The sequence below is a fragment of the Phyllopteryx taeniolatus genome, chromosome 15 (assembly GCF_024500385.1).
Source record: "Phyllopteryx taeniolatus isolate TA_2022b chromosome 15, UOR_Ptae_1.2, whole genome shotgun sequence".
NCBI classification, from domain to species: Eukaryota; Metazoa; Chordata; class Actinopteri; order Syngnathiformes; family Syngnathidae; genus Phyllopteryx; species Phyllopteryx taeniolatus.
The window spans coordinates 19,797,771-19,811,592 of record NC_084516.1 but is presented as its reverse complement, the minus strand read 5'-3'; the positions used below and the strand labels follow the sequence as shown (position 1 = coordinate 19,811,592).

Genomic DNA, 13,822 nt, shown 5'->3' with positions numbered 1-13,822 from the left:
ACACGCCCACACACACACACACACACAGTCCTGATCACACCGAGGTACATTATCTACAGTGGTTGCCAGGCAACCAAATGAAGACACACAATATGATTGTTCATTTGTATCCAGCTGTATCAGCAATGGCTCGCCAAGACTGGAAATCTGGTTCTCTCTTCATTTGGGAGGAAAGGAGATAAAGACTGCAAATAGACTGCGGGTGTGAGTGCCACCGTATTTTAGTGAAGAGACTACTACAGTAATTTACCGGTGAAATATTAACGGAGCATGATAAATTATCAGGGTGGTTGTCAACTGTTTTATTACAAGCAAACGCAAATTCCAAGCGACTATCCCAATAGAATGTACAATACCAAAAAGAAAATAACATGAAATCATTTGTAAAGGCACAGCACACACCTCTGAAGATGAATATTAGCAGTGAGAAGCTAATAACATTGGAGAGGTAATTAGGATGTACAGGTATGTATATAAAACTAGTAGGATGTTGGCTGGCCACATCAAGCCACTGTCTCATCCGAATTGTGAGCTTTTCCAAGGAACCAATGTCATCCAGTGTCACTTTGAGGTAGAATGACCACGTATTTTCCCATTTCATTTTACGACGTCGGAATTGAAAAGAAACCAAAGCTCTACTCTGAATTACCACTTGACACTGACATCAGAAAAAGCTAAAAAAAAAAGGTTATTATGGTTCCTCATTCAGCCCATCTGATTGCCATGAGTGGATAAAAGTCACAACATCCTGCTCTTGAGACAAAACCTAAATTGAAATCCCACCGGTAATTGCTAAGAACTATTGACCTGAAGATTGCTTTATTTGAGAGGCAATGTCTCTTCACTTCTTCTCTGATAATAGGAAAGACTGCATGTATCTGAAGACCCAGAGTCTGCTTGGCGGTGCCTAATGGACACTCAAAATAAAAAATAAAAAAATAAAAAAAAGAAACCAAATTAAAAAATCAAAATAAAGAAATCATCATCTTCCAACTTTTACGCGAAAGCGTCCGTCATCAGATCCGGTTGTTCGATCTGCACTTGTTTTGCAGATGCGCAAATTGAAGGGTCAAAAGTCGTAGATGAGCGCTGCATGGGCTTGTGCTACTTGTTGAATAATATGTAAGATGCTAACAAAATCTGCTCTCAAGGCACACACAAAGAAAAGAAGCCACTCTCTCACTTATGATACCCATACACAGCCGACACCCAGCGGGCGAAGGACTCACCCGGTGAGAACGACCACGAAGTCCATCACATTCCATCCGTTACGGAGGTAGGAGCCTTTGTGGAATGCAAAGCCCAGGGCGATGATCTTAATGGCTGCCTCAAAACAGAATATTCCAATAAAGTAGGGCTCTGTGTCGTCCTGTGGAGGGAGAAAATCAGAGCGAGAGAGAGAGAGACCATGAGAGCGACAGAGGAGATTTGATATATATACATATAAATAAATAACAACGATAGAGAGCGGTTAATGAAGCGTAACGTGAAGGAAAGAGGGGTAAGTAACATGGAGGAAAAACATTTGGCCCCTTTCACCATCCCAAGAAAAGAGTAGTCTGATTTATTTTGGGGTTATTAATCTCATCAATGGAAGCCCATTCATGCGTATGAATGGATAAGGTAGTGCACATCTGAAAAGTTCCAAAACAACGAGAATTATTTAGGAGAGCAGAAATTCAACTGCAATCAAAATAGAAACCACTCCCAGATTTTTGAAAAGAGCTTATTTGGCCATGATGTCATACGGTGACTCAGCTGATTTAAATGAGATTGAGTTCACAGAATTGTAAAGGTATATTATTGATTGCAAAGCATGTACAGTATTTTGTGGAAATTCTGGAATGACCATGTATTCATAATTGAGTGACAATAACGGGTACTCGGGCACCACGCTGGCCAGGCTGTTAACAGAAGTTGAGAAGTTGTGTTTGTTTGCCCATCTGTCGATAAGTTTGCAGACTACGTCCTGGTTAATAGAGGAAAAGCAACATATGGCCAGTGCCGTTTTGATTTCCATCCATTTTCTATGCCGCATGACACGAGGCGGGGTACACCACAGACAACCGTTCACACTCACATCCGCACCGACGGAGTCAAGTCTCTACTTAACCTTACGTGTTGTACATGTTTTTTTAGAATGTGGAAGTAACATGGATTAGTTTTATTATTTAAAAAAAAAAAAAAAAAAAAAACGAGCACGGGGAGAAGATGAAGTCCCGCAGGAAGGCCGGAACCAAGGTTTCCAGAAACTCAGAACTGTGAGACAGAAATGTTTAACACTAGGGCGCAGGTGTTAGAGCCCCAAAAAACTTCCAATCTTGCACTCGGAAGATATTAGGTAAGGGAGAAGAATTGTAGCTCCGGCCGTCTGAGAACAAAAAGAATGTCATGGCTAACCAATAGCCATTAAATATTACAAATAAATAAACAAACAAATAAAAAGGTAGCCGGCTACAAACACAATTTTCGGCAGCATTTAAACAACCACTCGCAGCTTTTTAGATAGTCAAAGCATTGGCGTTATGAGTGTTTTTACAGCTAAATAATTCACACATAATTCCAAATGTTACAGTTGCACGTCTGCATCAGTGAAAAGAAGACAAACTATTGATTTTGCACTTTCCTAAAAAGTGTTTACGTTTCATTGTCGTCAAATCTGTTCACGAGCAGTTTGTTTTGCCACTTTTGGAGCGATTATGCATTTATGCGTTTTAACTGTAATAACCCTGCCGAGGCGAGGCGAGGCGCTGCCGCTAAAGTCACCCATCCGTCCATCCAATTTCTGTAGCGCTTCTCCTCACGGGGGTCGCGGTCGTGCTGGAGCCTTTCCCGGCTATCATCGGGCGAGAGGCGGGGCGGGGCGGGGCGGGGTACGCCCTGAACTGCTCACCAGCCAATCGCAGGGCACATAGAAAGCAACAACCGTTTGCACTCACATTCACACCTACAGGCAATTTTGGGTCTTCAATCAACCTACCACCCATTTTTGGGATGTGCGAGGAAACCGGAGTACCCGAAGAAAACCCACACAGGCACAGGCAGAAAATGCAAACTTCATTTAGGCGGGCGGGCGGGGCCGGGATTTGAACCCCGGTCCTTAGAACTGTGCGGCAGATGTGCTACGCTAAAGTCAGACTTAGAAATTTAGAGTCAAACAGAGTGACGTATTTGGTTACTTCCAAGGACACCAATTGACTGTATCTTTCCTATTCGTGTGCGCATGACGATAAATGTTCAATGATATTAGTATGACCGGCCTGACGGACAGTATCCCCCCCCCCGAACCCTCCAACATCAATAAAGGCACAAAAAAGGCAGCGTGACAGGCCAGAGCACTATAAAGACATGTGACCTTTTCTGTAGTCTCCTCTGCCCACGCTGAAGCGCCAGCGATAATCGACGTTACGATGAGTTACGCTATCGTGAGGGAAGCAAGATATCTTGCTCAGAGTCGTTCAGACGCTACTTCAGAACGCGTAGACACGTACGAGGGAGTCGCAATCTCCGAGTCGTAATAGCAAGGTTAGGTTTTCATTGCAGCGTGTGGGTTTCTTCGTAAAATGAGGCAAAAGACTTTCGGAACCTGCACAGCGAGATGTGCTTGGGGGAGTGAGATTTGGGTGTCAGGAAGTCCATCTGAACTTCCGCTTACTGGGACCGCGCCTGATCTCACATGATCTTGCTGAATTCGATGGTGGCACATGCAGGCAGACGGACGGGAGCTCCAAGGACGTGTGCTGGGTGAGACTTTTCTCAATATCGCTCATCCAACCCTCTTAATCATTGTAGAAATCAATCCATAACAGATATTATTATTATTCATTCATTTATTCATTTTCCGTACCGCTTATCGTCACTAGGGAGCCTTTGGGCGAGAGGGGGCTACACCCTGAACTGGTCGCCAGCCAATCGCAGTATTATTATTATTATTAATTGTCTTTTTTAAATAATCCCAAGTACTGGCCGGCCCGCAGAGATGGGGGTCGATGGAGAGGATGAGGACCGCAGATATACTTAAGTCGCCAAGGGTTTTTAACAGTTCATTCTTTATTTAATGTTCAATGCTCCAGTCGCGCACAGATCGTATATAGAGACATCTCCGTGCCAAACTATTGCGCCGCTTTTAAAGGGAATGGAAGAAGCCACTTCAATTGGGCAGGCCCTTGCCAGCGCATTTGCTGGGGGTACGCTGGTCCACAAAATTACCAAAAGCGGGTCTAGCCCGCCGCATTGGAGAGTTACGCCAAGCGTAGTGCTAGATTTGCGCTCGTCACACAAGAAAAAACCACCGTCATGTTGTGACGGGGTGTTGCTTGAGCCAAGAACATCTCATTAAATGTTGGTTAGGATACAGAAAAACATCTCCTTAATGCTACATAACATACAGTGTAGACAGTACGCTGCAAATATCAGCCACCACTGGTTTTGTTATGTGAATGACAGCGCAGAGTGGGCTAGATTCTTGAGGAAAAATGATTACCGCCAAGCTGGAGGTGAGATGCCACAAAAGTTCGATGACAATCTGTTTGTGGGTCTAGAAACAAGAGTTGATGTTGAATATTTCACAAGACTTTGGATGGCATCGACGGGTAAATCCAGAACTTCGGCCGAGTAAGCATTTCTGGGCTGCTTGAGTCGATCGAGATGACGCCGTCGTAATGGCCTGATGTCAAATTCTAAACTCCTTGCACGCTCGAAACATATTTTGGGTAGATGAATAGTAAGAGCCAAGGATCCTAGAATGACAAGTTGTAATGGATGAGGAATAACTTTTAGAGCTACTGCACACCTTCTGATCTGCTAAATAAAAGCTGATTCCTCGCGCTAATTAAGCTGCCGCTCGTTGCATTTCATCATCGTGATGATGGTGAAGGAGGCCCGGGAAACGCAGTGCGATCCCTCTTTGTCCGACGAGTCTCGTTACTTTCCCAGGTCCCGACCGTTAGCTCGTTTTCCTCATCCTCACGATCAGCTGCGGAGACTGTTTGCAGCAGGAGGAGCAGGTGGGCGAATGTGACAGGAAGTCATTAAGTTAGTCACACAAAAACCGTGGCTCGTTGTAACACACGCTATTTTTAAACTCCAACGCGCAACCGCGGAGAACGCAAGCGGCTCGACCATAAGACGGTAAATGCGCGATTTCCCCCCGACTGAGATAGACGGAGACGGAGACGGAGACGGCAATTTCTTACAAGCCCACTCACAGTCTGATACTGGACAGTTGTGTAACCCGAGAGACAGATTTCAACAAATGCTTTGAACTGATACAAGGCGGAGCGCCAGGAGAGCTCGTCATCACCTTCTGCCAAAGAAAGATTTTGAAATCAATCAATCAATCAATCAATCAATCAACCCAAGGAGGAAAAGTGGTTTCTTTTTGACAGTAAAAAAAAAAGAACAGCTGCTTGAAAAGAAAGGTGTGCAGGAAGACGGCATTTACCAGGCGCTCTGACATGGGCGTCTTGTCGCTGGCCGGTAGATGTTGCTCCAGGGCCAAGACGATGCAGTTGGCGATGATCGTAGCCAGGATCATGTATTCGAAGGGAGTGCGAGGGTTAAGGAGCACTTAACAACATTTCATTACAACATTAAACATTAAGACATCATCTAATGGAATGTAAAGTACACTGTATGGACAAAAGTCCATTCATAAACCGTAGTCTAGACTCCACACATTATCTGAGACTCAATGGCGATTCTGAAGCTTCTGTATATAGCCCCTTTTATCGGACCGCAGGAAATCCAAGCTTCCCGACACCCATGTCCGCATTGGGGTCACGGGGGAGCCGGAGCCTAACCCGGCCGAGAGTCCAGGCGCACCCTCGACTGGTTGCCAGTCGATCCAAGAGCACGTATAGTCGGGCGAGCATTCGCACCTACGGACAATTTAGTCTTCAATTAGCCTAGCTGGAGGAAACTCCCGTAGGCACAGGGAGGCCACAGCTGAGATTCAAACCTCAAATCTCCAAACTAGCGCCCGAGCTTTTCCCCTCTGAACAACGTAAGCTTCGTAAAGGTGTGAGTTTGGTCTGGGAGAGGTTAGGAATATCGGATGCATTCGCCACAACAATAAAGCTGTTGTATACGCAACACTTGATATTTGATTCCGTTTTCACACTGATATTACTCCAAATTGCGTACAACTTCCCAATGCGCTCCTCCAATAAAATACATGGATTTGCGAACGCATTCTCCAGAAAAGCCAGCGTGCATGTTGCAGAATGACTAATGCCGCCACATTTCGATTGGAGTGCGTTCAAGCAGAAACCTTCAATCATGCTCTGGTTGAAGGCTTTCTGGAAAGAAAGAAAGAAAGAAAGAACGCATCCTATACATCTTTCCAGATGGTTGATCATTTCTAACTAGTCTCATTCTGCAATCCATTTTCACCAGGTCATTGCCCACGGGTCAGGTCATATTGACGAGTTATGAAATGCAAAGAAATAACAACTTTCTGACCCTTTAAGCCAAGATGTATCCTTTGACTACTGAGATGACGAATGTTCACTTCCGTCCAAAGGGTTTAACGTGTATATCATCGGGAATGGGTTTGAAGGTAACTCAATGGTGTGCTTATTATTGCGGCAAGGCAGCGGTGTACAAGTACATTCAGCGGTGCTTCTCATAGTCGGAATGCTCTCGTTTAGCCACGTAGCAACAATATTACAAAACAGCTCTCGGCAGGACGCGGTGCAGTTTTTACAGCGTTACCAACACAAAAATAAACATTGTTTCATCAACACTTTGCTGACAGTGTCAACCAAAATGGGACTTCATGAAGGCACCATTGCTGGTGTAGCCGGTCTATTTGCTTCCCAGCGAGTAGTGGCAAATGTCTATATTCATCTTCGTTTAAATGGAGTGATTTTAGAAGCAAATGATCCATCCAGTCATCAACTTTCTCTACCAATGATCCTCATTAGGGCCGTGGGTGAATTGGGGGAGCCGATCTCATCTGACCTTTGGCCGAGCGATGGGAAACGCCATGGACTTGATGCCACCCAATTGCAGGGCAACCATTCACACCTGCGGTCCGGCTTTCATGTTTCTCTGATAAAAGAAAAACTAACAATTCGGTTCAGGACCGACATTTTCAGTGAGCGACTGGTTAGCACGTCTGCCTCACAGTCCTGAGGATCAGGGTTCAAATCCCGGCCCCGCCTGTGTGGAGTTCGCATGTTCTCCCTTTGCCTGCGTGGGTTTTCTCCCGGTACTCCGCTTTCCTCCCACATCCAACAAACATACGCGGTAGGTTAATTGGCAACTCTAAATTGCCCGTAGGCGTGATTGTGAGTGTGAAGAATTGTTTGGTTAAAGGTGCCCTGCGGTTGGCTGGCGACCGGTTCAGGGTGCGCCCCGCGCCTCACGCCCGAAGATAGCTGGGATAGGCTCCAGGTGAGGATAAGCGGGAAAGAAAATGGATGGATGGATGGCTATTGCTCATGCATGCACGAATGCTTCAATACACAAAGAGATGGCGCGGAAGGCTCACTTATCGGGCTCAACATAAACATCATTTGCTTTGTGTGTCACGTACTGCAGGTATCTTTGTTTTGCGTTCTAAATCAGCTCTCAATAGAACTCGAAAGAAACTGAAAACTGCAAGCGACACTGTTATTACACTGAAATAAAGTCCTTCGAACGTGGAACATGGGTTGCACGTGACTAAAATGTGTGTCGTTTGATTATTTTCAAAGAAAAGTGGGGGAAATACCTCAGTTTCTCACCGTTTTAATCACGTCCAACGGAAAATGAAGTACTTTTTTTGCGCGAGTCGTTGGGGTGGGTGAGTATGATACCAGGTATCGGGTACTCCTGAAGACCGCCGATACCAGCCAGCGATACATAAGGCAAACTAATCGCCACGTAGTTGGCGCTACATGCGGGCGGATTGACACATTGGTGAGTCATCAAGTGTGATAGAACGAAACAAAGACATTCTTTTTTCATTATGTTCGTTGAAATGAGTGTTTGTGATCTCCCGGTGCAGTTTGGTTGGGTGAACTCTACCGTTTGTCCTGTTGTTAAGAACAAGGAGGCGATAAAGGCAGCCGATGTGGCTAGAATGGTGACTGTTTGGACGCAACAAATTCAAATTTCAAAAAGGCTGTGACTTTGCTCAATGGTTTGTTAGTGAACAAACAAAGGTGTGTTTATTTTTAACGACACACCGATCAAATGTAAATAAAATAAAAAACAAAGGTAAGCATAACTTTGTTCTGAGGATGGAACAGATTCATTCTATTGATTGAGTTGAATGGGAAATAGGACTTTGGAGTAAGTTTGTGAACCCAAGGTTCCACTGTAACATTCTTGAGCATCTATAATGTGTTGTTTTATTGAATAAGGACGTGAAATGACAAGAATGCTCCGTTGAAAGGTATTCCGTGTTGCTGATTTAGGAAACAGAGCGCCTGCTTGGCGACTTCAGCACCATGGAGAGGGCTCGCCAGTCGGCCTTTGCGCATCGACCTGCCGCGTGTGCGAACGAGGACGTCAAGTGTTGCACAAGACTCGAACATGGATCGCGTGTGCGCCTTTTCGCCTCCTGACTCAAACGAGGACGTCAAGTGTTGCACAAGACTCGAACATGGATGTGACGCTTGTATGTGAAGCAAAAGGGGCGCGCCATCTCGAAGCGTAGCGTTTAGGCACCATCGACTGCGCAGAGATAAGCCCTGGAGCGACAGGTGCGGCCGGTGTTGCGCGGACAGGAATCACGGTAGAGATAAGATTGACACGGGAGGGGAGGGGAGGGGAGGGGAGGGGGCTTTTGCTGTCTCATTAGGTTGACCACAAAAAAAAAGAAAGAAGGCCTGCAGGCGGTTGTGGTTTCTCTGGTGCACCTCGCCCGTAAAGGATATGGCCACTCTGTGATACGTTTGGCATACTTCCTGATCAGGTTGTCCTCCCGGAAGATGAAGAGGGAGCGGTTGACAGTCAAGCAGTTTTGCTTCACGGGGTTGGGGTTGTAAATAGCCATCGTCCGGGCTCTCTGGGCCATCGACTGCTTGTACATCCTCTGGCCGCCCGGAGCGCCTCCACCGCGGGCACCTCCTCTCCCCGCACCCGGCGCTCCTCTCCCTCCGCCGCCGGTGCCGGTGCCGGTGCCCCCTCCATAGCGGCTGGGGAGGTCTTCGGTGAAACGAGCCATTCTGGGAACGCGCAGATCCAACAGGGAAAAGCCGAAGTGGTTTCAGTGGAAATGGAGGAGAGACGCATCACAACAAGACGCACTTCATCCACAAGCACAGTTGTTGGTGCTTTTTTAGCTTTGACAGAGGACTGCAACGGGTTTGATGCTCGAGTCTTTCCGCTGATTCCTCCTCCTTAAAATGTCCAAATGTAAAAGTTGAAAAGAGAGAAAACGAGACGAGATCACTTCATTGAAGCTGTTGCATCCACGGAGGAGAGAAATCACGTCTCCACATCGTGTCACATCGTGGTAGCTGCAGCCAAACACCAGTTGAGATGTCGGCTCTTTTCTACAGAGAGGGTTGGGGCACGAGCGTCCCTCTTTTGCGCCTTCGTGCTGGTCGCGAGCAACAATGACACGAGCAAAATCTGAGGCGAGCGGTTGTCCTGTGGCTTGTGTTTGATCACTCACTCACTCACTCCCTGCCTGCCTGCGTGGGGGGGGGGCGGCGGCCCACCCCCCCCAGTGGAATAAAGGAGAGCTCATGTGTTCAATGCGGGCCTATCAGCGAGCGGAGCGCTCGGTGCTCTGCTGGCTGACTGGACAACTCGCAAAGTAACGGAGTTATTGTAGTTAAGTCGACTTTTCCGGCATCTTCTGACATTTATTCTTCATTTTGGCTCCTTCTCCATTTGCAAACAGATGTGTGTACATTCTATCCCTTGCGTCAGACTCGTTTTTGTGCGATGTCCCTCAGAGGGCCGTTAGAACAGTGAAATGTGTCGTCACCAAATCATATTATTACCATGACACAACAAATTGAGGGATTACTAGTTTTGAAATCAGACCACGAGGATAATAGTATTATTTGAGTTTTCTGTAGAAGAAGGGTTTGGTAACAGTCAAATGCAAGAGCTCAACATTATTGTTTCTTATTAGGATTTGTTGTGATTTGCTTCCGCGGGCCTCGACTTTGACACCGAGGCCTATAGAGTCGTCTCCGCGCCCTCCGCACCGAGATTCGTTTCCCAGACTTCTGCGCAGTCGAAGTATGTTCAAGTGGCACTCAGAGGCGATGAGGATTTGAGCGTCTCGACAGGTCGACCGAACGCGCCCTGCGACTGACCGGCGACCGGTCCAGGGCGTAGTCTGTTCTGCGATAGGTTAAACCTGAAGAGGTTAAGAAGAGGGAAGGACGGATGTCGGATGTTGTCAGCTCCAAGAAGGATTCCAATGAGTTGTGAACTCACAGTACTGTGCATACTATCGACGGGACCGTAAATGAGAAGGTCTTCAAATGGATTCGTGACCAAAAAATGTATTTGACTTTTATCCGTCCATCCCTTTTCTATTGCGCTTATCCTGTTCAGGGTCACGGGGGTAACTGCATGCAGCCTATCCCAGCTGACTTCAGGTGAAAGGAGACATAGTGCACCTCCAAATGCCGGGCTTAATTTGCAACTAGATTCCCAAAAGTTGATCTTCGCTCGGACTAGTGATTCGCAACCACCGTGAGACATCATCAAATTTCGACCTCGCTGTCAAGATTCCCATTGAGTCAAACTAATGTATCTTTGTTCATCTATCTATCTATCTATGCCAGTGGTAACCAACCAACCTTTTCAAGGCCAAGATCCCTTTTCCCCCCCAAAATGTGAGCCGAGATCATTTGAATGTCAACAGGCCCGTTAAATAGCTGACTTTAGTGTCGGCTCTTCAACGCACAATACGTCTGGCAAAATTCACAACAATGCTCAAAAGTGGAAAGAAAAGAAAAGGTAAGCATAAAGTCCAATGCCCAACAAGGATACGAAATAGTCAGTGGCGGCTGGTGTGTGTGTGTGTGTGTATAGATAGACCGATAGATCAATAGCTAGATCGATCGATCGATATCAACACACACTAATTGAATGTATTCAACTATAGTCCCGTAAATTCACCTCAAAACACATGAATAAGTATACTTACCGTCAATGGCTTTGAATTCAAACCACCTCGTGGAAGACGACACAATTGATGACACAGCTATTCTGTTTCACAAGTGTTATTGATTGTCACCGCTAGATGGCGCCTACTACCAAGGAATATGCATTACTTAGAGAGAGAGAGAGAGAGAAATTCTAATTTCAAGGTGGATTCATCATTTGGACAGTTAAAAACAACACAAATTCTTACTTTGCTAGTCTGCCTCCGCTGACAAATACATTTTAAAAAAAGTAACAATCTGAAATAATGAAAGATAAATACAGAAGACGCAAGAACCAATTTAAAAACAATGGCCATTTAAAAAAAAGGACAGTGTATTTGACTCTGGTGGCAGTAATAGTTTAGCTAGTTTCCCCCCAAAAATATAGCTATAACTCGAGTCATCTATTCAAATTTGGCGGGTGATTGCACAAACATTCAAGCGAGCAGGGTTACAAAAGAAAACAAATTGCACGTGGCTCACAGATTGCGATTGTCTGACGGCGTCGTGTAGTTTTCGGTCCATAAATGTTGCCCTTCTGCCCTTGAGCCAGGCAAATTTCTCAATGACTCCAAGTCAGGGGTGTTTTTGATAAGATTCTTCTCAAGCAAATCGCACTGCAACAATCCTGTGGCACTGTGTTCCCGAGGAAGGTCTTGATTCTCTTCACTGTTTGAGAAACACCTCTTAGATTTCTTGAGCAGAGCCACCGTTTGGGAGATGCCCTGAAAATTAAAAAGCTGACACAGAGCCACAGAACCACCGCGGCTCCTGAGCCAGTCCACTTTTCAGCCTGTTCTTGTTCAGCCTCCGTGTCGATGGTCAGTGCGGCTTTGGGAAACCGGCTGCGTTATACTCGTGAAATCTGGCCGCCCACAGCAGCGTAGCACTAATCCGATGCTTTGTGAAGACACAACTTTCATTTGCTTGCCCCATGATGCTGTCACAAACCTAAAAACTGAATGCAAAAATATATCAATAATTCAGTGTATGGATATGTTTGTTGTAGCCGATGGAAAAGTTGTCTGGGGCGGGGCTTTATGCCCCTGGCAGGGTCACCCATCACAAACAGGTCCTAGGTGAGGCACCAGACAAAGCATGGCTCAAAGACCCTTTGTTTTCCCTTGCCCGGACGCGGGTCACCGGGCCCCCCTTCTGGAACCAGGCCTGGAGGTGGGGCTCGAAGGAGAGCGCCTGGTGGCCGGGTCTGCGCCCACGGGGCTCGGCCGGGCACAGCCGAAAGGGTGACGTGGGTCCCCCTTCCCGTGGGCTCGCCGCCTGTGGGAAGGGCCATAGGGGTCGGGTGCAGTGCGAGCCGGGTGGCGGCCGAGGTCAGGGACCTTGGCGATCCGATCCCCGGCTACAGAAACTGGCTCGAGGGACGTGGAATGTCACCTCTCTGGCAGGGAAGGAGACCGAGCTGGTGTGTGAGGTCGAGAAGTTCTGACTAGATGTAGTCGGACTCGCCTCCACACACAGCTCGGGCTCTGGTACCAGTCCTCTCGAGAGGGGTTGGACTTTCTTTCCACTATGGAGTTGCCCACGGTGAGAGGTGCCGAGCAGGTGTGGGTATACTTATTGCCCCCCCGACTCGGCACCTGTACGTTGGGGTTCACCCCGGTGAACGAGAGAGTAGCCTGCCTCCGCCTTCGGGTGGGGGGACGGGTCCTGACTGTTGTTTGTGGCTATGCACCAAACAGCAGTTCAGAGTACCCACCCTTTTTGGAGTCCTTGGAGGGGGTGCTGGAGAGTGTCAGTGTAGCGGACCACAATCCCCAGCTGACACGGAGTAGAAACGTCCATTGTTTCATCAGTCTGCATGGCAGAAATATCTGCACTCCTGACTTCTTCAATGATGCACTCTCTCAAAACCGACAGCATACAGTCAAGGAGTTCATTCTGGACAGGCTTCGATACAAATGCCTAATCTGTAGCCTTCATCAAGCTGGCAAGCAATGTTTCTCCTCTCAAACACCAACTGCCCTCAGGTCTTCCCTCACTACGTCTATCAACCTTTTCTTTGGTCTTCCTCTCGCTCTCTTGCCTGGCAGCTCCATCCTTATCATCCATCTACCAATATACTCACTCACTCTCTCTCCTCTGGACGTGTCCAAACCATCCAAGTCTGCTCTCTCTAACTTTGTCTCCAAAACATCTAACGTTGGCCGTCCCTCTGATGAGCTCATTTCTAATTTTATCCAACCTGGTCACTCCGAGAGCGAACTTCAACATCTTCATTTCCGCCACCTCCAACTCTGCTTCCTGTTGTCTCTTGAGTGCCACTGTCTCTAATCCGTCCATCATGGCTGGCCTCACCACTGTTTTATAAACTTTGCCCTTCACCCTAGCAGAGACTCTCTGTCACATAACACACCTGACACCTTCCTCCACCCGTTCCAACCTGCTTGGACCCGTTTCTTCACTTCCTGACCACACTCACCATTGCTCTGGACGGTTGACCCTGAAGGGAATATAGAATACTTTATATTCTAATATGTAATTCTAACTAGTTTGGAAGAGAATGTGTATTGGAATATAGGAGTATATTGCAGGAAGGCCCCCATCGGGGGGTATTTGGAGAGGAGACAGATGTCAAGGAAGAAAGGAACTGCGGGGAGCCACTATAAACATTGAATGCAGGAATGTGAGCCGACATCTGCAGGCGACACCTGGAGCAGAAGTCTGGAGCCAGATCAGATGGTCCGCAGAGCAACGAA

At 47.0% G+C, this 13,822-nt stretch overlaps 1 protein-coding gene across 7 annotated transcripts in view; it reads right to left on the bottom strand.

The window, feature by feature from the left end:
* The window catches only part of cacna1bb (calcium channel, voltage-dependent, N type, alpha 1B subunit, b), a 183,198-nt gene that overhangs the window by 163,375 nt on the left and 6,001 nt on the right, over positions 1 to 13,822 (bottom strand). For 4 of the 7 annotated variants that reach the window (XM_061799303.1, XM_061799302.1, XM_061799304.1 and 1 more), the window contains exons 1-2: positions 5,444 to 6,475; positions 1,230 to 1,369 (exon numbers count right to left, since the gene is read on the bottom strand). In XM_061799303.1, the coding sequence (XP_061655287.1) occupies positions 1,230 to 1,369; positions 5,444 to 5,536 (233 nt within the window). In that variant the 5' untranslated portion in view covers positions 5,537 to 6,475. Of the gene's footprint in view, positions 1 to 1,229; positions 1,370 to 5,443; positions 6,476 to 8,867; positions 9,159 to 13,822 lie in introns of those variants that run through there. The other 3 variants (XM_061799308.1, XM_061799307.1, XM_061799306.1) reach the window with 3 other exon arrangements.